This window comes from Catharus ustulatus, chromosome 6, assembly GCF_009819885.2.
Source record: "Catharus ustulatus isolate bCatUst1 chromosome 6, bCatUst1.pri.v2, whole genome shotgun sequence".
NCBI classification, from domain to species: Eukaryota; Metazoa; Chordata; class Aves; order Passeriformes; family Turdidae; genus Catharus; species Catharus ustulatus.
The window spans coordinates 5,920,296-5,944,818 of record NC_046226.1 but is presented as its reverse complement, the minus strand read 5'-3'; the positions used below and the strand labels follow the sequence as shown (position 1 = coordinate 5,944,818).

Here is a 24,523-nt window from a genome sequence, read left to right as displayed (position 1 = left end):
GAATCACAGAACAGTTTGTGCTGTAAGTGACATTTAAAAGTCATCCAACCATCCCTCTGCAGTGACACCTTCAACCAGACCAGGCTGCTCAGAGATCTGTCCAACCTGGCCTTAAATGTTTCCAGGTCTGGGCAGGCTGTGCTGTGCCTCACCACCCTCATCAACAACAATTTCTTCCTCATATACACTCCACATTAGTTTAAAATAATTTTTAAAAAATCATTACCCTTTGTATTTTAGAAAGTTTGTCTCCACCAGTATTCGATGTGTTCAATTCAACAGCAGCTGAATCCTCATCCTTTGGTGGGTTGCACAGAAAGATCTGCCTCCTGGGATCAGCTGAAGCCATGGCTGGCAGGTTGGGCACCTTCACAGCCTCACATTGGGCTTCCAGGTGTGAGGGCTGCTGCCAACACCCAGGGGATTTTCACACATGCTGAGAGGCAGACAAGAAAAATGAACTCTCTCTGGCAACTCCGTATGGTTTTGTCTTTCCCATCAGCCATCTCCTGGGAAATGAGCTCCATCCTCCCCTGCCTGCAGGCTGCTGGGAGAGCAAAAGCAACTTGCAGTCACCCCAAATCCTGGTGCAGGGCCAAAACCCAGCTCAGGCCAACCCCTCTAAGCAGGGGAGAAGCCCCCCTAGAAGCAGCACCCCCAGCCCACTGTGCTGTTCAACCAGGCTTGACTGCTTTTTTTTCCCTGCAGTCACCTTTGGGCCCTGGCAGTAATCTCAAAGCATCTGCTCCAAATCATCCAGGATTACAGGAATTAAAAAAAAACCCAATTAGAGACCCAGGGTCCTGCAAGCACAAATCCGTTTAGCCCTAATCCAGGCTGCTGCCCCTTCCCAAAAGGCAAAGGGATGCTCCTTGGGGGCTGGTTTTTGTGTGCCTCAACACCTCCTCCTCTCCTCAGCCTGAATTCACCCATTTCTGCCCCAGCAGCAGCACCAGGGGACCTGCTCATGTCAGTGGGGAAATGAACACTTGGCTTTGGGTTCTCAAACCAGCAGCACAGACGTGGGGGGCAGTGCCAGCCCCTTCCCCTGGGCACACCCAGAGGGGCTCCCAGGGGACTGTGGATGGGCAGGGGTTGCAAACACATCTGAATGTGCCACAGTGCCTGTCAGGGTCTGGCCACCAGGCAGAGGCTCCTCCACACCTTGCTCACCACCGTGTCCATCCCTCTGTGCCACCAAGGCCACCCCCAGGGCTCTGCTGTGCTCTGCACTCACCATGGACTGGGACACCTGCAGTCCCATGCTCACTTTGCTGGCAATTCAGCTGGAAATGCTCTTCTGAGATAAGACACAGAAACTGGAGTCTTTCAGTAGAGCAGAGACTGAAAACCCATTAGGAAAATGTCTCCTTTCCTTTGAAATCCTCAATTTCTTTCAGTGCTTCTCCAGCTGGTTAAACCTTTCACCTGCAGTCCTAAACATCTAAGATAAAAATGCATTATCCATGGAGTGTCCCAGTACACCCATAAACTCTGAATAACACATTTTAATCAACACTGGATCCCTCTTGTGTGTGGTGACCTTTGCATCTGTTTGTAAATTTTACATCCAGAAGACATCCATAAGGAAAACAGTCAATGCTTTCATTGTTAATAATTGAATGGGAAAATCTTTGAATTAATATTCAAGAACTCAGGGGGTTTATATGCTTCTAAGAGATGGGTGAGTGTTACAGCAGGAGAGAAACAATGCTTTTTTTTTTTTTTGCTTGCTTTTTTTCTTATATGTAAAGCAAGAAAAGGTGCTCACAGCAGAGTTTCCAGATAGGTGATGCTGTGACAATTTAGGTGTGCTGACTAGGTGGTAAAAGCTTTCACAATTCAAAGGAAAATTGTGAAATTTGTGGGTGGGAAATGCTTTTCTGTCTCAAAAAGTCCCTCACTGTGGGGATCCTCCCTGCACCCTGATCTTTTCTGTCACTTCCTCCTGCTGCCAGGCCATGCTCAGCTCTGGGCTTGGTGTGACAAGGACAGGTGGGGGTTGTGGAAAAGATGTGTGTTGTTAGCAGAGGGGTCCTCGTTGGTGCCAGGTCTTTCTGTGAGCCTCAGTGGGGATTAGATAAGACCCAGAGAGATATGGGAGCAGGGCTTGTCCAAGGGTGATGGGAGAGGGCTGGAAAGGAGGGGACCACAGGGGTTGAAAAGATGCTGAAGCAAAAAGCACAAAGAGCACATGGACAAGGGAGAGTTTGTGATGAGCAAACAGACACCGCAGGGCAGAGGATCCACCGTGAGAACATCCAAGCACTTCCTCCAAGTGCTTCAGACTTGACCCAAACCCTGTTGGTTTTGGGGTCTGGCACCTCCAATGGCTCAGTGCTGCAGGGATCCCAGTTCCCTTTGGCTGGTGACTCTGAGGGTGTGAGATGGGGCTGTGGCAGGGCCACATTCGTCCTGTGAGCCTGGGCAATGCCAGGACATCTGTGTGCTTTGTCCTTGTGGGACACCAGAGCCATGACTCACCCACCATGGCAGCATAGCCCTCAGCTCACAGATTTCTGCATTTGCTGACTTTTACTAAAATCTTTGTTAATGTGGTGTATCCCTGACTTTCAGGTCCATCAGCTTCCTTGGAACCTGGAGCTTTCATCCATCTCCTGGTAGGAGATGCAGCTGGATGTGATCAGTCCTGACTTGTTAAGGACAGCACCCACTAAAGGACTCTCCTTGTGAAGAAAAATTTGCAAGATAAAAAATACAGGCAGCTCATTTTTCTAAGACTAGTTTCTGAAACTTCTCTGAGGCAGAAATGAAAGACAGGAATAACACCACACAACACCCAGAGCTGTGTACTTCTTCCATCCCTCACAAAGAGAAAAAGGCTGGAAGCTGAAAATAATCCTAGACTTCTGCATAATGGCTAATTTTAATTTGACTGAACTGTGGGTGCCCCATCTCTGGCAGTATTCAGGCCAGGTTGGACAGGGCTTGGAGCAACCTGGGAGAGTGGAAGATGACCCTGCCCATGGCAACAGGTTGGAATTGGATGGACTTTAATTCCCTTCCAAAGCAAAGCAAAGCAAACCAAACCAAACCAAACCAAACCATTCTATGTTTCTATGTTTCTATGATTCTATGATTCTATGATTTTATCCACTTTGACACCCAGCACAAGAGTTTCCTTCTAGCTCCAGAAGGGAATCTGCAGTCCATCTCTCCAAGGTCTAAGGCAGTGAGAAGAACTCTCTGAATTTTCTTAATGCCCAACAGCCCTGCCTCTGCTGGGGATACAATGCAGAATTGCAAGGGTGGAAAAAAATATCTTCTCTTAGGTCCTGTTGTAAAGCTAGTTAAAAAGTTTTTAATATTCAGGTAATTAAAGCCCTGAGGGTTGTAGTCTCATGCTGTTGTAGAAGGATTTGATCTAATGGCATGGAAGTCAGCAGGAGCCTGTCTTCTGGTCTTAAGATGGGTTTGGTTCTGGCTTGGATTGTACACAGTGTAGATCTCAGCAATAAATATGGAAGGAAATATTGCTTATATAGTTATGCAACAAATAATTAACACCATTCTATTAAAGAAATGAAAGCAATTCATTAATTACGCCTGCTTTGCAATGTAATGAAGGAATCATTCTGCTCCATCACTCTTGGTGTCTTCTGATACTTTGTGCTGCCAGGCACTTCATGTCTTCTCTGAGCTTAAATAAATGTTCTGTAAGTGCAAGAGATCACCAATGCCAGTGTGAGCAGCTGGGCCAAAGCCCTGGGCCAAGGCACTGTGCTCTCACGTGTGTGTGCTTGGAAGGTGAAACTCAGAAACATCCCAGTGACAGGGTCAGTCCTGTAACACAAACAAACCTGAACAGACAAAATGCATCCCTACAACCCCATGCAGGCAGTGGCACACAGAGGTGACATGTGAACAGCCAGCTGTAATGCCTGGAAGGCCGTGAGCGCCTTGGCAAGGTGACTTATTCCTTACAAAACACAGGAAATTGTTAAAAGCAATAAAGATATCAAATGAAAATCGTGCTGCAGCGCTGCTAAGAACAGCCTTTCTTCTGTCACCCTGTCCCACACAATGTGGGTAGGATCCTGCAGCCCCTCAGTGCTTCCTGGCACCACAAAAACCCCCCTGATGGCAGCAGGACTGCAGGGAGGCTGAGGAGCACTGATCATGAAGGTGACAGTGCAGGACCAGGGCAGCACACGGTGACAGATCAGCCCTGCTTCTGCAGTGCAGGGGAGCAGAAAAAAAAAGGCATTTTTGATGAAATAGTTGAAGCAGTGGGGATTCACTGAACCAGTGTTATGCTGTCCATGCAGCTTGCTCAGTTTGCTGTTGCTAGCAATTCAGATATTGTCCAAGCTGTCCTGCTCATCAGTGCATGAACTCTGAAAACACTTAGCCACTACCAGCTCTGTGCATTATTTCAGCTGGAAGAACCGTGGTAGGTAAAGCAGCGATGATGGATCTAAACGATAATAAAGTCTCCCTGTTAAAAATTTAAAGTGCTATACAACTATTTTTAGTGACCTCTCCAGCTGAGATAATGCAGAAAGCTAACTAGATGTGAACATCCATCTTAGGAGAATTGATTCTTGCAGTTGGCAAACCAAGGTGAACTGTAGAAGGTTAATGTTCATGCTCCAATACAAGAGATATCAGCTATATGAAAAGATGCATACTGTACATGTAAAGTAATAACCTATTCAAAGGCTAACGGGGATGCAATGGTTTTTTTCTTCCTTGAGCATGTTTATTTCCATAATGGACATTTATTTTAGACAGAACACTAAGAGCTCCCTCCATGGCAGCCTCCTCCCTCTCCTCTCTGTGTGTGTAATGTGTGGGCATGAGGGAGGGAGAAGAATCTGGTTTTGATTCAGGAAAGTGAGCATCCAAGCATTCAAGCAGGGCCCAAACCTAAGTTCTTGTGTCAGCATTTTTCAAATTCAGGCTTTTAAAATGAGGCAACTGCACTTTGTGGCTTCCTAAATAAAAGAGCTGAGCACCAGCAGCTCTCTCTCTGCAAGGAGATGGAGAGCACCGGGTGCCCTTGCAAAAATGCAGCACATATTCCAGGGCTGCTACAGCAAATTCTTTGCTTCTCAGAGCTCATTTATCTCAGAAGAGCTCCACATCCAGTAATGCAGCCTGCTGCCCTGCCCCTGCAAACCCTCAGATGGCAATTAGCAACATCAATAAGTAATAGAACAAATACTTTGTCTCTAAAAAAACAAGCCGCAGGCAGAGCAGCTCATTCACTTTACTCTGAGACTGTGCTAAAAAACTTAATTTTTAATATTTTATCTGCTTAAAGCCCCAGTCCTACAAACACTTAATTTTGAGATGAGACACTTGAAAGCCAAAGTGTGATGAAGGAAGGGTGAGAGGCAAGACCTGATGCTTGTAAAGAACCATATCCATCAAGTCTGGTGCACACCAAGGATGCTGCTGGGGAAGATTTTTAGCAGAGTTCCTATGGCTCACCTCTTTAGCAAAGAGACAATGATTTTTCCATCAGAAACAAAGCCTAAAGAAAATGGCAGAAAACAGCTAAAATACTGTAATAGGAACATTTATTAACATGAACTAGGAATAAATTGAAATATTACTGGGGAAAATAGCTTTAAAAAGTTGAAAAATAGTGAGACCACCAAGAAGCCATGAGCTTTGTGCTCTTAAGTAGCAACGTGGCTCTAGTGCTGCTTCAAGAACCATTCCTTGCAGAAGACATCCCACCACTGGAGCCCTGAAGTCCCTCTGACCCACGAGTGACCTGCCACACGAGTCTGCCAGGAAACACTCCAGCAGGTTAAGCTTAACAACCAAACTGGTTTGCATCTCTCCTTCAGCACCTGGGGCTCTCAGGGGATAAAAAGGATCACCGACTGAGTGGGAACAATACTCACAGAAATCAACTCTGGCCTCAGGAGTCTCCTCTCACTCTGCAGTCAATAGGCAGAGACGAGCCTTGGCAGACAGTGAACTTGATTAGAGAGATGATCTTGGTTAAAACTGCCTAGATCTCCTTGCTGCTAAGGACAGAGGGGGAGGAGGGTGGGGCTGGCTCTGAGGCAGCAGAGCCTGATTGACGGGGCTGGATTACTGCACCAGCGTAACCAGAGCGGGATTAGGTGCCCTGAGTCACCTACCTGAGCACTGCTCTCTCCCACTGACCTCACAGCAGCCCCTGGACATCCCCCCATGCCAGTTCTGGGGACATCTGTCCCCAAGGTGGCTCCAGGGACTGCTGCAGACCTGCTCTAGTGGAAGGTGTGGTAGAGAAAGTGGTTGCAAGCCAAGGTGATTTTGAAGAACAACCCATAAAGTCTTCAAATTGCATTAAGAAATGACCTGGCCTGAAGAGCAGTTTCCAATATAAATGTCCTGATAGAGATGTTTATGAGAGGGCTTTTTCCCCAGCCTGCAGACACAGTGATTTTCTCCCTGAAGAATGGTTGTTCTCGTGTTTCTTCGAGGTGTGTGAAAGACCCTGGGGCTGTGTGTCCCTGTGTGTGGCTGGTTCACTGTACATTTATGGGGAATTACCCTCCCATACCAAGACCTCTCATTCCATCCTCAGTTACCGTGGAGTTGCAGCTACATGTTATGAAAGCATTTCAAGAATTGTTTCTGAAGAGGCACATGCAATTTCAGTCAGGGAATGGGGAGGAATGGGATGACTTTGTTCTGAATGGAACCACTAATGGCATTGGAGCAAGATTCAGACCAGCAAAAGGCTTCCAGATTAAAAAAACCACAAACAAGTCCTGCTCTCCTGTTGTAGAGCTCTCTGTTGAAATCAACAGGTCTTGAAAAAGAAGATGTAGTGCTGGGTTAAAACTTACTGCTTGACCTAGAGAAGCCCCAGATAGTGTGCCATTGGGGTTACTATGGAGTTATTGAATAAAGGCTGAGAAGCTTGTTCTGCTGATCAATACCTGTGTGTGCATGCAGATCTCAGCAGTGGCTGTTTGTCTCTTAGAGGCTCCACTCTGAAACCTTTATCCAGCTTTTGTGGAGTTTTCAAAGGGCTTGAACTTCTGAGACCAGTGCAAATTAGTTGTGGATGCTCAGGACAAATAGATGCTTCCATTCTGTTCCCACCTCTAGATTGGTACAACCTCTCTTCTCACATCTTTGCTTTACATTAGACTGCTAAAAAAAAAAAGGAGGGAAAAAAAAGGGGTATCAGGAGGAACAGCTTTAAATGGAAATAAAGAGATGTGTCTAAATCCTTTAGGCTGTTTGGGATGTCTCAAGTGATTTAGTCTGGCTGTATCTGTACATTAAAGCATATGAGGGCACTGAGGTTCATCACTTATCCTATTAAAACGTTAGAAGAGTCCCTGGCTCGGGTTTGCCTCAGACCAGAGCTGTCTCACACGATCCCTGGGGAAGAGCTCAACAGCTAGCATGGCATGCAGAGTCTTTCCCATGAACACAGCCACCTTATTGGGAGGGCAAAGGGGCTGAAAATCATGGAGCAGTGACCCCACCAGCAGGCAGCAGTATCAGGACAAGTCATTTAATAGACCAGACATGGCAGAGTGCCTTCCTGCTCCGTGGCAATAAAGAGATAAAACCCTTCCAGGTGTTTTCCAGTCAGGAGCAGGTCCTGGATGAAGGTGTGATAGGGAAAAGAGAGACCACCCCTTAAGTCTGGTCTCTGTATGGACACCCTCCTGATGAGGCTATCCTGGTTACCTGAAAATGAGCTGCAAATGCAGATTTTGGAGACAGTGAGCTGCAAGTCTTGTCTGACACCATTTATTTGGCTGCCAGGTGGGGAGGAAGTCCTGGAGGTCCCACCAAGCCCCTCCTTGGGCATTCCTGGAAAGGAGATGCTTTTCCCTAGCAGTAAGTGGGGAGGATGAGGATCCCATCCTGCCCATGCTGGGTGTGAGGAGCACCCACAGAAGTGGGTTTAGCTCAGCACTGTCAGACAATCCCAAGATAAAAGACAAGTCTCCTGGGTTTTACTCCAGACAGTGAGAGAAGAGCTTGTAAAGGGAAAGCATGGATGACTGGCACGATTTTTAGGATTTCTGGGACAGAAATAGTGGAAACAGCAGTGAGGGCTGATCCTCTGGGTTCAAAGCTGGAAATTTCCTTCCAAACTGTATTTCTTGCAGGGGAAAGTGTGTGCCAGAGAGGTCTATGTCACAGATCAGAAGGCAGCAAGGTTAAAATGAGCTTTCTGGAGAATTTTTGTAATTTAGGGGAGTTTAGACTGGATGCAGCTAGTGATGAAGGAAGGGAAGCCTTTTCCTGGCCTTTGACTGGGGGTCTTGTAGCCAGTCCTGACAGAAGGGAATCTACATCCAAGGGCTTTTTCTGTCACCCTGGTGCCAAGAATAAATGCAGATAGAGTGCAAAGTGCTGTTAGCCTCGGAGGATCTAAGATGAAATGTTTCTTCCCTGGATCCTCAGCTAGGTTTCACCCTCTGGGCGCCCCTCATGGGGGCACACCAAGGTCAGCCCAGGGTTCAGGCTCCTTTGGGGTGCTGGGGACAGCGGGGTAGCCTTGGGGAAGGGACAAGGGAAAGGACAGATCAAAGTCTGGCAGTTCCTGCACCCCACAGTGCCCTTTCCTTTTGGCCTCTGACACTTCCATCCTCCTCTCCAGCGAACACAAGAGGATCTTCTCCTGGAGAAGAAAGAAATAACAGAAATATGGCAAAGCTGGTGCCTGGCATTGCTGAGAGGTGGGGGCAGACAGGGCTGGGGAGTATTACGCTCTCTCTCACGGTATTACCCCAGCAGCAGCCAGGGGTAACTGGATCTGCGAGAGTCTGATCCTCCCAAGCCGTTAATTGGATGCATGAAACATCCAAAATGCAGCTCACTCTCCTGCTTCCCACAGCTATGACACACACACACACTGTTCTTGTCACACAAGGGTGTTTCCCCCTGAACCCAGCCCCCTCCTACATCTCCCAGCACCCAGCTCCAGGCCAGCAAACTAAAGCTGACCCTGTACAGGAGCCCACCCAGCCAAGAGAAGTGCTGGTGGTGCAATATTCAATAGACTTCCAGACACCTCCTTTTTCTGTTCTGAAGATAAAACATCTTGGGGCAAAAGGGGCAAAAAAAGGCAGTGGCAGAACAAATAGGGAACAGTCCCTTTTGTGGGACTGGGCTTGGGGATGGAGTTGGGATGAACACTCTGCAAGGCTGTGCAAACTGGAGCACGAGGATGGGCGTGAGGGAGCACCCACATGAACCAGGCAGCAGCTGGGGCATCCCCCAGTCTGGAGAGGCTGGTGTGGCTGCTCCAAGGCTCTTGCATCCCCCAGCCCTCCCTCCACCCCAGTTTCCACTGCCAGCAGCAGCAGTTCTCTGCAGTGTGGGACTGGGACAATGCTCCCTGGATAAGTGGGCCTTCTGTCCCCAGCTGCACCAGAGCCAGGCTCTCTCCCCAACCTGCCAACCTACAAGCCTTTTGCTTCTTCCTTTTTTGTTGTTGTTGTTGCAAGGGTTTTTCCTGATTTTTTTTTTTTCGCTTGCAAAATCAATTTATGGACAGCTCACTCATTTTCCCCCTTGCAAACTTATTAGGTATTCAGTCCCGGCTAGCACTCGTAAGCATCCTTTGTCCCAGGGAGGGCTGGAGACCCCTTCATTAGCAGTGATTACCTCTGAGCAGTTTGACAGCCTCCCAGCCTGCTTACAAGACTTTCCCATTCAGCCCTGCCCGGGGCTGCCCCGTTTCTCAAAAGAAACGGAAATATTCAAACATTTCTCCCCCCTTCCCAGCTGAAGAGAGGAAAAGCTGTTTCTCTTCTCCGCCCTCCCCATTCACTTCACTTTTGATACAATATTTTCCTTCTTTGTTAAGCGAGAGAGAGAGGGGTCAAGGCAGACTTTTTAGTGACCCTTTTCGGAGCGTTTTGTTTAATGTAAATACAACCTCTTTCACTCTTACCCGTTTATAATTATTATTATTATTATTTTTAAAACAACCGGAGGCTCGGGAGGGCGACGGCTTGGGCTGAACTTTACGGGGAAAAAAAATTCTGAAAAAGCCAGAGGAAGGACATTCGATAAGAGAAGGGAAAGGACAGTTGAAAATAAAAATCAAACGGGGGGACGAGGTGGGGAAACCGCGGGTTTTTTTTATTTTGGGTCTTATTGGTGGAACTAAAGGCGCCGGCGCAGCCCCGCGGCCGCTGCAGAGCTCCGGCGGGGAAGAAGCGGAACTGCGAGACACTCGGTTCTCCGTTCTCCCACAGCAAGCAGGGCCGGGCAGAGGAGAGGGACTGCTCTTCCCACCGGAGCTCCGTGCTCCTTTCCCCTCCCCGGCCACTCTCTCCGAAGGGTTTGTGCTCTTTGCCGCCAGCATCCGAGGGAGGGTCCCTCCGCTGCCCGCATCCTTCGTGACACTCAAACCCTTTGTCGGAAGAGACACTATCATCCCCACTGCCTATGGAACAAATTCCAGGTGTTTTTACAGCGGGAGAGAAATCCCACGTTATCAGACGCTGAGCGCATGTGCTCTCCGCTCTCTTTCTATCTTTAATTCCCCACAATAAGCGCTGCTACTCTGCCCGCAGAAGCCGCCGGAGAAATTGAATCCAGTTCACTGATTTCTCGAGCAAGAAAAGAAATAAAGAAAGAGCGAGATGTATTCAAGCGGATTCCGTTTTGAGGGCGAACCCCGCTTTTGCTCCCAAAATAACCTCATGGGTGGGAAGTGCTGCCCCACCAGGGAACCCCAAACCCAAGGAAAAACCCCAACCTCGTTTGACGCTTAAACAGCACAGCCGGGCTCTTCTTGCACGGCTTAAATCCGGTGGGGTTCAGGAGGCAACAAATCTCAGAGTTTGGGGTGCAAAGCGCGCTCCGGACCCTCCCGTAGGTGGGTACCCCAAAATCAGGTGGAGACCCCGCTACCCGCCCTGCGATCCAACCCTTCCGCACTCCTAAAATGTAGATTATTCGCCTGTCACATCCCACTGGAGAAAGAGCTGCCTGAAAATTGACTTGGAAAACAGCAAAAAAATTCCTGCTACCTGCCCCATCCCTCGAGTAGTCTGTAAGGAAAACCAAGGCGCACGCATGTGGGGATGGAACGCAGATTTAGGCATAGCGGGCGTAAACGCCTTGAATCCAGGTTTTAAATTCAAACTTAGAGGGGGAACATCACTGGCGAGACGGGAATATACCTCCCGATATAAGGCAGCAGGGTTGAATTAAACTATCACGGAGCTGAAATGCCCCTGTGCCCCCCTGGCCGCTGCTCTTGCAGGCACCGGAGCCGAGCGGGAGCCGGGGCAGCTCCTGCTCCCAGCGCTGCCCGGCTTCCCCCAGTGCCAGGCTTCGGCTGCTAAATAAAACGAGCCAAGCAATCAGCTTACCGGGGAAGCATCTCTCTGAGGACAGGGGAGTAAACGCGATGAGACCGAGAAGACAAAAAAAGCACAGCTCAGGCGATTTAAAGATCAATGTCAAATTGTATAATATAAAATCCTTCGGCTGGGGAAAAAAGCTTAGCACGCTCCTTGGACCTGGCGTTTGGTCTCCTGCAGCAAAACCGCCGCAAAGCAAGGCGAGGGAGGCGGGTGGTGGGGACAGCCACAGGCACATCGCAGAGGCCGCGATTTGGGGAAATTTCGCCTCCGCTCTGGCCTTTCACTGGCATGGAGAACTGTTAATTCCCCATCTTCTCCTTGCCTTTGCCAGGTGAGGGAGGAAGCTTAGTTTCCCCGGCGGGGCTGTGCCCCAACCATTCCTCTCCATAATATTATTTTAATTTTTTTCCCTCCTCGTTCCTCTCAGAAAACTCGCCTCCGATAATCCCCAAAGCTTCAGCCCTTGGGAGAGAAGAAGATGCGGCGATGCCGCCTCCTTCCCTTCCTCGGGTACCCGCATTCCGGCTCCTCCCTGCTCCCTGCCTGGCAAAGACATCACCCCCGATCCCTGGGACCGGCTACTTCTGCTCCTGCTGAAATACCCGTGGCCTCGGAGATGTGCTCTGCGTAAACTGGAGGGCTTGAGACCGACACCGTCATTTCAAAGCAGATGCGAGGGTCGTTCACCAAATATTTTATTATGGTTTTAGGCTGCTTCATACAGTTTCGTCCTGCACATGCTCTACAAGTCACCTGTGCACATAGAGAACAAGCCAAAAATAATAATAATTAATAATAATAATAGAAAAAAAATCTACCATAGCAATCCCTTAAATAAGTAAATAAACATTATATATATATATATATAAAACCCTTTAAAGTAAAGCAAAACCCAACCAAAAGAACAGCGTCTTTTCAACATGAAACAACCCTGCGGGATAAGGGCAGGGGCTCAGACATTTTGCAACTTGGCATTCGGTTTTTTAATGATTTTTTTTTACGTTTTCCGGGCTTTCTTTAATTATTTCTTTTCAGACATCAATTCTGCAAATCCTCCCAAATAAAGGCGACAACGATTTTAACGACGTTTTTTTAATGCAGTCTGCTGCGGGGCTGGGAGGGAGGCGCGGGCGGGCGGGGAGCGCCCCGTACCCCGCGTTCGCCGGGCACTGCCAGCCCCGCTGTGCCACGGCGGTGTGTCAGATGTCACATTCACTGTCGCTGGATGTGATGGAGATGGCGGAGGTGGCCGCTTTGCTGGAGAGGCTGGCTGCGGGGCTGGAGGCGGCCCCCACCGCCTCCCCGCCGCTCTCCTCCTCCGCTTGCAGCGAGCGCACCGAGCCCTGCGTTAGGACCTGCTGCTGTAGCCTGCAAGGAAGCGGCACACACAGCATCACCGCCCACCCTCCGCACCCCGGCACCCTCCGACAGTCCCCGTGTCCCCCCCAGGGCTGCCCCACCGGCACCCCCGCTGCCCCCGACCTCCGGCTCTCACCAGTTACACCAGGTAGGGGAGAGCAATGGGTGGGCACTCGCTTCCTTAGTTCTGTCTGAAAAACCGGGTGCCCAAAGCAGGGTCAGCCCCGCTCCTCGGCTGGCACACCCAGGGGAAGGTTGTCCCTCTCCTGCCCATCCTGTCCCCAAACCGAGCCTCATCTTAGGGGTCACTAATGCCCTGCAGCAGCTCCCGGCGGTGTCTCCCGTCCAGTAGGCCTTACATCTTCCCTTAGTGGATAAAAAAGGGCTCCGGGTGACAGTACCCACGTCCCCGATGTGCGACAGCCCGGCTGAGGGGTGACAAGGGGAATTTTCCCCACCCCGGGATCCTGGGGAGGAGGTAAAGGGGGAACTCTGCTCCCTGCCCTGCTTGCCGGGACTTCTGCTTGTGTCACCAGCGTTGGGGTAACACTGCTCATTCAGAGCCGTGATTTTGTTCTGTAACATATATAATTTTTAAATTTATATATCTATTTACGTTGTATTTCTATTTTATATTTATATATATAAAATAGAAGCAAGAACAATATCCCAAGGAATGTTCCCGGATGGCTCGGGTGGAGGAACAGGGCACAGCGACTGTGGCAGGGCCCGCAGAGGGCACGGCCGGCTCTTCTCAGGATGTACATATCTCAAACCGGTATTTTTATGTCCGGGCCAAACTTTGAAGGGGGTCTGTCACCTGTAGGTGACTCTGCTCAGCCCCCCTCACGGCCCTTCTGCCGGTGGCTCCAGGTCGCCCCTCTCCTGCTCCCCCTGTCCCGCTCCCCCACAGGGCAGCCAAGAGGGAGCCCAGCGCGGGGATCCTCCCCTATTAAATCGAAGTGATTAAAAAGCCTTAGCGTTTCCCCGCTGCTCCTGCTTTGTCTCGCTGCATTTCCCGGGGACAATTCTCCCAGGCTCTTTTCCCCATCCTGTGCCGGCAGTCTCGCACCGCCTCCCCGCAGCCTCCGGCCTCGGCTCCCTAAGGAGCCCCGGTGTCCCGGCGGGACGGGCAGCACCTTACCTGTTCTTAGCGGCTGCTGCCCTGTCCCTTTGCCTGCGGTTTTTGAACCAGTTGCCCACTTGCGTGGGGGTAAGTCCCGTGGCCTGAGCCAGTTCCCGCTTTTTGCTGGGGTTAGGGTAAGGGTCCTGCAGGTACCACTCCCGCAGCAAATGCCTCGTCCGCTCCTTGAAGCAATGTGTCTTCTGCTCGCCGTCCCAGATGGTGCGGGGCAGCGGGAACTTCTTCCTCACCCGGTACTTGTCCACCGGCCCCAGGGGTCGGCCCCGCAGCTTCTCCGCCTCCTGGTAGTGCGCTTCCAGCCAGAGGGCTTGCAGTTTGGCGTGGGACTCCTTGGTGAACTTGTGGTTCTCCAGGATGTGGTAGAGCTCCCGGTAGTTCCCCGTGTGGAAGGCCACGATGGCCCGGGCTCTCAGCACCGACTCGTTCTTGTTGAGCGCCTCGCAGGCCGCAGGGGCCACGGGCAGGGACCAGAGGAAGCGCCCCAGGCGCTCGATGTCCCCGCTCTCCTCCAGGGTCTCGCATACCCCGGCCACCTGCTGCGGGCTGAAATTGAGGATGGGCAGCTGGAACATGGAGGCGGCGCCGGGCTCCGCTCCGCGCTCCGCGCACCCCCGGCGATGCCCGCCGCCACCGCGCTCAGCCCCGCGGCGGGGAAGGGGCAGCGGCCCCGGGCCGCCCCTCGCTCCGCTGCTGCCTCCGCCTGTGCCCGCGGAGCTGCGGCGGCACGGACGGCGGAGGGCGGAGAGGCGATGGGGACCGCTCGGCAGCTCCGGAGACTGGGGCGGTGGGCAGGGGCGAGGCGGAGGAGGATGGAGCGGGGAGGGAGGGCGGGCGGGGAGGAGGGAGGGAAGGGAAAAAAAAAAAAAAAAAAAAAAAAAAAAAGGAGGAGAAAAAAAAAAAGAAGAAGAAAAAAAGGAAACCAGAAAAGGCACAAGCGCAGCTCCCCGCCGCCGCCGCGCTGCTGCGGGAGCGGCTGATTTGCTGCGGGCTCGGCAGATTGGCTCCCAGGTTTCCATGGCGGGGCTGCCACTCACTGTCAGCCGCTGCCAATCACGGCGGAAGGCCCCGCACCGCCCCGCTCCCCGCCCCGCTCCCCGCCCCGCTCCCCGCGGCGCCCCGGCCGCTCCCCGGGCACCGCGACCCCGCCGCCCTGCCCCGCCGACCCGGGCAGGGCAGAGCCGCCCGGCCGCCCCGGGAAAGGCAGGGAGGGAGGGAAGCGGGGCCCCGCTGCAGGGCGCTGGGTGTTGGAGGGAGTGGTTTCAGCGGCAGGACTGCCGGGACCTCCGCATCCTCCCCGGTGAAGCTGCGGGGTACGGCCCGGTGATGCTCTCGCAGAGCTGCGCGCACCCGCGGGAGGAGAGGGCGATAAGGCAGAGCTGAGAAATCAGATAAAAAAAATTGGCTGCGTAACAGTGACAGTGATGCTGGGAGTGTCACTGACAATGGATGCAGCGGGAGGACCGCAGAAACAGCCGAGATTTAGGGAAAAACTACTCTTTCCCCTCTGTAGGTGACTTCTCATTTTGGTTAAGACGAGGAATTCTCTGCAAAGAGCCCAGTGCTCTTCCCCGTTCAACCAAAGCGGGGTTTTTTTTTGTTTTTGTTTTGTTTTGTTTTTTAACATTTAAGCCCTTATTGTTTTCGGCTGAATGGTCCTGAATAGACGCCGAGAATAGTCGCGAGGAGTGAGAAGTCATTTGTAGGTCAGGAAAGCGACTTAAAGCAGATTTCGGGAATCTTTTGAAATATTGATCACCTCGAAGTAATCATTCCCCGTGGGTTTTTCACCCCCTCGGTGCCCCGAGAGAGCGACAGCGGGGCTGGGTGCGAGGTGAGCCCCGGCCGCCCCTTCGGAGGAGCGGGGCCAGCTCCAGACGTCTCGGGGTGGGATGAAATCACTTTCTGAGCTGCGAGGATACTATTTATTTTCCGTAGAGAAAGGGAGGATGATCAGGAAGCCACTCTTCATCCTACAAATGGCTATTCAGTGGTTATTTCTTCACGGGAATATTAGGGACCATGCTCGGAAAGGCAGCATATATTTTGAATTAAACTCAATATGTTCTCCCCTCTGCTCTTTGCAATGTATTTTTTTCTAGAATGCTTGTCAAAAAAATCCCTTCTTAATTTGATAGCTTGTTATTGTCTCTTTTCCCCCTTATTATTTTTTTCTATTGTTTTTGTTTTCCTTTCTTCCTTTCTTTAAGAAAGCTCCTTTGCTAGTTGCCTGTAGACCGAAATTAAACAGATTTACATTTTCTCCAATCATTTCTCCGCAGAAATGGAGCTGGACTGAGGCTCGCCGTCTTTTCTTTAGTATCAAGTACAATTTGTCTTTTGCTTGTGAAGATTTGGTAAATCAGAAGGCAGATAGATAGCGCAGATGGTCGGAGGTGTCGGGTCAGATTATGGTACGCCTCAGTACAGTGCTAAGCTCATTCTGACGGAAAACCCTGATATTATTTTCACAGATCTACACAGTTCACTTGAAAAAAACCCTTCGAGCCATTTACATCATTTATGTGAGGCTCACAGCTAGCGGGATGGAAAAGCTTTCAATACTGCTCATTTTCATAAAACTCGACAGAGCTGGGGAGACATAAAAGCGCACACAAAACTCACGAGTTCAGAGATACTCTACAGAAACTTAAAAAAAATAAAAACAGTGACTTTTCAGCTTCACCCAGGTTTGATTTGCCGATCTGCTTAGGGGGGAAAAAAAGCAGGAGAAAAATTTAGACAAAAGGAGAATATAATCTATAAATATTGCCGGCAGTCCTCTTCCAGCCTTCCATCCCACCGCTGTCCTCTCCGTTAGGGAAAAACAATAATTTGACCAAGCCAACGAAAGATCCCAAATAACCTTTTCGGGCAGGAATTTAAAAAAGCCTCCAGAACTCCTCGGTATGAGCATCGGGCTTCCCCAGAGAGCGGGTGAGAAGGCGGCGACCTCGGCGGCTCCGGGCTCGTCCCCGCGGGCAGGAGCTGCCCCGCCACCCCCAGCCCACCCTGCTGAGCCCCCGGCAGCGTCCCGGGACGGGGCTGATGGAGGAAAACCTCTGCTGGGAGAGGTGTGGAAGGATAGAAAGCCTGTGTTAAAGGGTGGCTAATTTAGAACGGCCAGATGATGATGGTGGTGATGAAGGTGATTAGTAATGTTACTGAAGGGGTCTTTTTTTTTTTTTTTTTTCGCTATTTTTTAAAATCATGCACATGATCTGGCGAGGGAGCTACTGGGTTGCAGCCTAATGACCATGAACAGAGCGAGACAGGCTCTGTAATGAAAGCCAGGACTGTAGGCTAAAGAAATGAATCCTCATTATGAGCGGCTCGCAGGGGCGAGGGGCTGTCCCCCAGGTCCCCAGCCTTTGTTCCCCAGAAACCGGCCCGGATGGGGCGATGCTGGCGGCACTGCTGGGAGGGAAGAGGAAGAGAAAGAAAAGCGACACCGAAATGGACCCAGGAACCTTGTGTTAACCATTTAAAGGGTCACCCGAGGCGGAAAACCAGCCCAGCCGCAGTAGTTTTGCACCCTCTCCAACTGGGAACGATGGGTTGTGGTTTCATGAAGTGGCACGGTCCGGTGTGACTGGATTGCCCGTTTGGGAAAGGTCCTTTGGGCTCCTTGCTTTGTGCCACCTGGGCCGAGAGAGATCAGCTTCAAGGGGGCCCCTCCATCCCTTTCCCAGCTCTCAGGGAATTCTATCCATGGCCAGGACCTCGGCAGGTTGGCTCCACAAGAGCTCTACCGCCGTGCCGGGCAGGGCTTTGCCTCCGGAGCGCGACCCGCAGCGATCGCAGCGACCCCAGGAGCGACCCCATCCCCGTGGGACGCGCTGCCGCATCCGGAAAAGCCGAGATTCCTGCCGTGCCCAATTCCCGGCTCAGCCTCCATGTCTTATTAGAATTGTGGGCCAGCCTGGGGATGCACTTGGCCGTGCCTTCTTCGTTTCGGCCCTTTGCCCCCCATTTTCTTATTTCCCCCTCCCTCCTCCCATATAATAGAAACACTACCCGCGACATTAATACCCGGCAAGGATAATTACTTTTATTTAATTTTATTTTATTGACAACTTTGTCCCTTGGTACAGGTAGCGTGATGAGTTAACCCTGCAGAGACAAACCCGCTGGAGAACAAGAAATAAAATCGTATATGCAAAAATATTTATCAAAAGTATGACCAGGCATCTGTAGCATCTCGACGGCCTGCATGGAGACGGGGTTCTGGCCTCAGGATAGGACATGCTCCCCTCTCCTCAGAGCCTTAAAGCAAAAACACTCTAAGCAACATATCTATAAGCCTTCACATCAGCATTCGTCAGCTACCCTGAGTCCTGAAATCTCAGTCACTGGGGATTATTTATTTAGACGGAGCTTCGAACGCAGCAGAGGCGCGAATACATTTTTAAAGCCCTTGGTTGGCGTTAAGTAGTGTATTAAAAAATACCCTCGGGAAGGAGAAACCTCTCTTTAAAGTCTCGGTAGGATTGTCAGAGATATGGGAGTTCATTAAGGGATGCTGACCGGGAGAACCGGAGCGCAGGCAGTCCCTCGGGCGGATATCGGGGAAACCAGCCGGGATTTCCCGGCCTTGGATGGGTCTCGGCAGGACCCGGGCTGGTGCCGGGGAGCGCTGGGGACGGGAGGGGCTGGAGAGAGCGGGAGGTTCCCTGTCCTCCCCCTGGCTGGCTCCTACCCCGCTCCTGGAGCAGGTGGGGGATGCTCGGCCCAAGGACAGTGCCCGCTGTCGCGGATAGAAAAGGTAACTGGAAATGTCACCCCCCTGGAGGAGCGGGGTTTTCGGGAGCCTTTCCCACCCAGCCATCCGGGAGCTTCGATGGAGGACCTCAAGCTCTGGATGCTGGAGAGGGGGATGCTTGGTGGGGAAACGAACTGTGTTTCCATGTGTTTCACGCGCTTGCCTTATTATTTTAAAGAGTGCCATAACTGTTGAAATAAATATATCAATCGTTCCATTTCTTCCTAAAAATGAAGTTACATTTAAAGCTGTAATCTGCTTAATACTAGAGAGAGTGGGCAGGTTGTATCCACACTTAAGCTCCTGATACCTGTTGAAAGCACCGAAGAATCCCTAAAATGGTCTTGGGACAGGGAGAGGTGTTCATCCATTTTCTACTCTCACACTATATATTAATTAAATCTTTGTTCTTTGATGCATTATTTAAGTTACTTGTCAAAAGAAGAATCAGGCCACGGCTGGTATATCTGAAATTAAAATAAAGGTGCACTGAAACTCAAAATACCTAAATTATTTTGAGATTGGTAAGGAAAGACGTTTCTTGTACAGGTCCCTGGTCAAGGTTATGACTTCAGACAGAGAGGATCTACTGTCCAAGATTAATCTGTGATTTTCTTCCGGGTGTAGCTATGAAACTGGTTTTAAAGTTTCAAATCCTTTGGGATTCGTTTGGTTGCTGCCTTGACCTGCAGGTAAATAAATACACCGCCAAATCTCCTTCTACAATGAGATGTTTCTGCACAATCTTCAATCTGCTTCCATCAGGATTTCACTGAAAATTTCAACGAAAGCAACAAAACCACAAAATATTCAAATAAATAGGATTTTTAAATTAAAAATGGGAGAGAGTGTTGTCACGAAAACACTTAGCAGAAAGCAGGAATGAGGACAATTCGCAGGTTTGGGGGAGGTGAAGAACCACGGTCAGATACCCTGAGGTGTCTGAATGTTCCTGGGACTGAGCCCGGGAGAAATCCTGAGTCCCGGCTGGCCTGGGCGCTGGCACTGAGCTGGACCCCAGCCCTTCCTGGAGGAGACTCGCTGTGGTTGAAGGCTGCTCAGGAACAGGGGTCCCTCTTTTCTTGGGAGGGAGCTCCTCCGCAGCTTTGGGTACCATGTGGGAATCACACACCACCCCGGGCTTGGAAACAAGTTTGGGGCCACCGCTGAAGGCGAGCATCTGCGTGGGCTCCAGCATTGCAGCCCTGCTTCAAGGAGAAAATTTATCTCATGAGCAGCTTCGTGAGGACAGGAACCTTCCATCCCTTATCCTGGTTTCCGTCAGCTGGAAGAGCCGGCAATCAGGACTGGGGGCAGCCGCCAGAACACGGGAGAGGGGTGTGGAGCTCGACAAGAGGCAGCACAGGGACTGTCCACTGACAGGATGATGAATTTTGGGGTCTGCCAGCAGCGGGGAGAAGGTTTGGAAGCCTTTCCTGAGCCCTGACTTGACTACGTTCCTTTTCAGAGTGATGCAGCCCATTCATCATTGATTAGAGATGGTACTATGAAAGAACTCTTCCTTCTTGCCGTCGGAAATGAAAGTGGTTGTTTATGGCTTTGGGGTTAGTTGGGGACTTTTTAGAGGGATTCTGCTGGGAAGAAAGAGAAAACAAACAAGTCATAACCAGCGACATAGAAAATTCCCTTTTCTGCACTTCCGAAGGCGTTTTTTTGGTGGGTACAGAGTGACAACATCGGCTTGGAAGCCCTTATAATAAATAGATGGATAAAGGAGCTCCTAGGCCCTAAGGGGAATTAACGGGAAGTCCCTGCCGGCTTTATCCAAAGCCTGTTGAACCGACTGACCACCTTCCGGGTGAAACGGGGTCCTTGCCTCTGTGGGAACCTCAGCCTTCCTCGGCACTACTTAAATTACCGGGGCACGGCGAGGTGTTAATGTGCATCATTGAAGTCACCTCCTACTCTGCTCTTAAATTCCAATTTCGAGAAGTTTAGAGGTATTTAAATAATTGCTAAAGGCAGGACAAAGCTTTGAAGCCATTTCTCCTTGGAAAAATGTTTTGGGAAGACGGGGTGTCAAATACAGGGCCCCAGAGGCATCCCCAGAGGCATTCAGGAATTAGAGTGTCCCGAGGGGCGGCTCTCACCCTCCGGGACAGTCAGTGACATTGGTGGGAATGTTCCTGGAAAGGACAGAGCCTCACCACGGAGCAGAGGCCGCAGACATCTACCTTCCAAAAGCACATGCCTCTTTCCATATCCCTCTCTTTTTTATTTCCCTTCCTCGTGGCTGACCAGAAGCCAGGTAGGTCAGCTATTTCTCTTTGAAGGTGCATTTCTTGTTGGTTGAACTGACTGTTCTGAAAGCAGCATCGCACCTGACTGACACCTGGGCTGCACTTGGCAGAGTTTTCTGTGAGCCTCTCTCTTCAGTCCTGTTTCTATTTCTCTATCCATTCTTCTTTCATCGCCTGATGGTTTTCCCCCCTCCAGCTTGTACCTTACCCCGTAATTTATTTTCCTTTGTTTATTGATAATCTTAAATCCATCTTCTGACTCAGTAATCTCAGTTAAGAGTAAAAAACAAGCAAGTGTGAAGAATCACTTTCTAGTTTCTTGTACGCTCGGGCTGTGCATTTTTGCCTTATAATGCTGCACGTCCATAAATAAACAATTTTGTGAGCACAATTTGTGTTGAGCAAGTGATGGCATTCCACAGCATCCTTAGTGTGAAGCACTGCTCCGGGATGAGAAGGGAGATGCTTTAATGCCTTTTTAAACTATCTGAGGGCCAGGCCCGTGAGGGACTGAGGGAAGGGGGATTTAGGCTGATTTCCACCAGCTGGGTCAGCAACACGAGTGGGACCTGGAGGGCTGGATAAAGCACTTTGCACTCCTTATTTTTGTGCCACATCCCGGAGCGTGTATGTGTGTAATTAGCCCCCAGCAGGTTCCCAGACGATGTCCCGTTCTAGCGGCGCTGCCTTCCCTCCCTTCCCGGCCACCGCCCGCCTGCGCGCTGCCCCCGGTAGATGGAGCATCCTCATCGCTTTTTCGCCCGAAGCCCTCAGAAATGTTGGTCTTTCCCTCCTGAGTCCCACCGTTCAGGCAAACGGGTTTGGGGGGCACCTACGCCCCGCCGCGGTGTCCCGGGGGGAGCGGAGCGCCGCGGCCGCCGGCGATAAACCCGCTGGGTGAACGGGCTCAGCCCCTTCTCCCCACCACCGAAGCTGCTTTAGGCTTGCCCGACTAGCCCGGCTCCCAGCACCCCCGGCACGGAGCGCGGCACCTGCCGCCCTCTCCGCACCTCCGGCGGGGCTGAGGTGCCCGGGACGCGGGAGCTGCTCCGCGGGGCGTGGCCGGCGCTGAGGGGCAGCGTCCGGCGGTGAGCGGGGCTTGGCTCCTTCGTCCCTGGGTGAGTCTCTGGACGGCTCCTCGCCCTTTCCCTTGTGGCCGAGCCTGAGGCGATGCGGGGCCGCCACGTTCTGGTCGCTTTGTCGGAGCTGGTGGCCCCCAAAGGCCGAGGGTCCCCTGAGAGCCCCGGCCCCGCTCTCCGCCCTCAGGGACCCGCCGCCATTTTGTGGCGCTGTTCCGCAGCCCCCGTGGTGTCCCACCCGGTGGGGCTTTCCCCCCGTTTTTTTCTCTTTTGACAAAAATAGTTTTAGTTTTTAAGTCCCAGGACTTCAGGGAATAATTTGCAGCAAAAGCCTTTTGTTTGGTATGTGCCGAACTAAGTAAAGTGTGGAAATCTAGTGGATGCTTGCTTCAGGTCTCACGGGGTTCAGGTCTTCTCCAGGATTTCCTAAAACTGTGTGGTAAAAAAAGGGCAGGGGAGCATAAACAACACGATGAGAGGCACATTTTTATTTTATTTTATCAACAGAGATAAAAAGTCACGAAATCTAAGCTCTTCTAAATTTCAAGAAGATTCAAACAACCAGTCCCTCATAAACAGTAATGAATAGCACGGGAGAAGCACAGGTTTACTCTCAAAAGAGCCTCCCTAAAATGACAATTATTCGTATAGAGCCAACTGGAATTAATACTGCTTCACAGCCTGCAACTGGTAGAATCGAGATGTGGATTTTAAGGAAGATATTTACCTAATAGGTTATGGGTATTTTCCACCTTTTAATGAAGAACCTGCCTGTTGCCAGATGGGTTATTGAGAAGTGGATTATTAATGTTAGTGTATAATGGCTTGAGACCACATCAGGCACTTCGCTTGTGGGTTCTGCAGCCAATGCAATCTTCTAATATATGAAACTTTATTGCCGCGATTGAATTCCGTGTAATTACATTAATGCCGTGCAAAAATGCAAAATGCACAATAATAATTTTCTCCTGGCAGCATTCTGAATAGCCCCATTAGAAAGAATAGATGCAGTCTGAAGCTGGTTTACCCAGTCGCGTGTGTTACATATTTATCTTTAACAAAAATATCAGCCACAGAGGAGAATTTCCTCTGAATTAAGCAACATCCTGAGTTGGCTGATGTTTTATGCTACTTTTCTGCAGTATGTCCAAGAATCAGTCTTTGCTACAGTCATATCCCGGAAGGCATCAGATGTCAAAAGTTTGTTGCAGTCTGGTGTTACCTGCTGTTTCTAAAATCTGCAAACACCGAATGTATTAGCAGTGCAATTGAGTCTCTCAGCCCTTTTTGCTAGTGATACCTGTATCCTCTTAATTCACAGCACAGAATAGCATTTAACATTTGCAGTTACACTACTTCATTTTAACAATACCTGAATAACAAATATTTTACATGTGCATGCTTTCAGAAGCAGTATTTTCTGCAACTTTACCCTTTTCATAAATTTTATTGTAAGCCTATAGTGAAAGAAAATAAACACTTTAGTTCTCTCCAAAAGCATTATTACTCTTCTACAAAAATAGTCAAAAGATAAATATATTTGTATTTTTATGTGATGGTAATATAGTCTCTATCTTAATAATATACACCCATACAGTCTGCTCTACTGATGAACTTTGTGTTGCAGTTTATAAAACAATAAATAAAATTTCTTTGCCCCAATATCTTGCAGTTTTAATGGTGGCAGTTTCAGAAAACCAGCTAACAAACACTATTAAAATGTTTCTAGAGAACCGCTTTTAAATATATATGCTCAAAACTAATTTTTTTAATAGTAAGGAATTATTTTGGATTTTCTTTCACATAGTGTGAAAGCAAAAAATATTTCTTACTATTTTTCTTAGTATTTTCAGAAGATATTTTATTTGCTACTGTAAGTGTTTCCAGGCACTAGGAACTAGGATTTCAATCTTTTAAATTCATTTGGTAAAACTATTATCTCTTTCTCGGAGTTTTTTTCACAGCCTGTGCTAATCCAGTCACTTGGATTAGGTGTTCTGATCCTCCCTTAACTCAGAGACAAATTCATTTCTGTCAAACACCCAGCGTTTTAAACGCTGCCTCTGCCCCCTCCCGCTCCCACAGCCTCAGTGCTGCAGGATGCAGCCTTAATGCCACTTTAGTTAAATTCTGCAGTTGTTTTCTATTCCGTTTTATCCCGGATTAGGATCTCATTCTCATCGCCAATTTGTCGTGGCTTTGTTTCTCTTGCAGTGTGATGGTGAAGCCGCTGTGGGACAGTTAAAGCCCGGACAATTTCCCTCACTGTTAATGCACCTGAGCTCACGAGCTGTGTCCAGAGCGTCCTGGTGAACGGCGTTTGCATCCCTTTTAGAGACCTCCATCATCCCCATCTCTGTGAAAACAGATAACTGAATTTCTGCACACAGCAGCAGGTACAAACAGAAGGAAGAACTGATAACAATCTGTTTTCTATTTGATGAGAATTCTGTCTTTGCTCACACTTAGCATTCATCCACCTTGGGTTTAAAAGGACCTGCTGGTTGTACGGCAGGAGTGTGCAGGATGCTGAAGGAGCTTTTCCATCAGCAGCACTGCACTCCATAGGCTTAGTAACCAGCTGGAGTACAGGCTAC

General features: G+C 50.0%; 1 protein-coding gene across 1 annotated transcript; it reads right to left on the bottom strand.

The window, feature by feature from the left end:
- Positions 1-12,314: 12,314 nt before the first annotated feature.
- SIX6 (SIX homeobox 6) lies at positions 12,315-14,608 on the bottom strand. Its single transcript, XM_033062866.1, has 2 exons — positions 13,828-14,608; positions 12,315-12,692 (listed from the first exon to the last, which is right to left on the bottom strand). Exons 1-2 carry the CDS (start codon positions 14,397-14,399, stop codon positions 12,524-12,526), a joined length of 741 nt encoding a protein of 246 aa, XP_032918757.1. The 5' UTR covers positions 14,400-14,608; the 3' UTR covers positions 12,315-12,523.
- Positions 14,609-24,523: the final 9,915 nt, after the last annotated feature.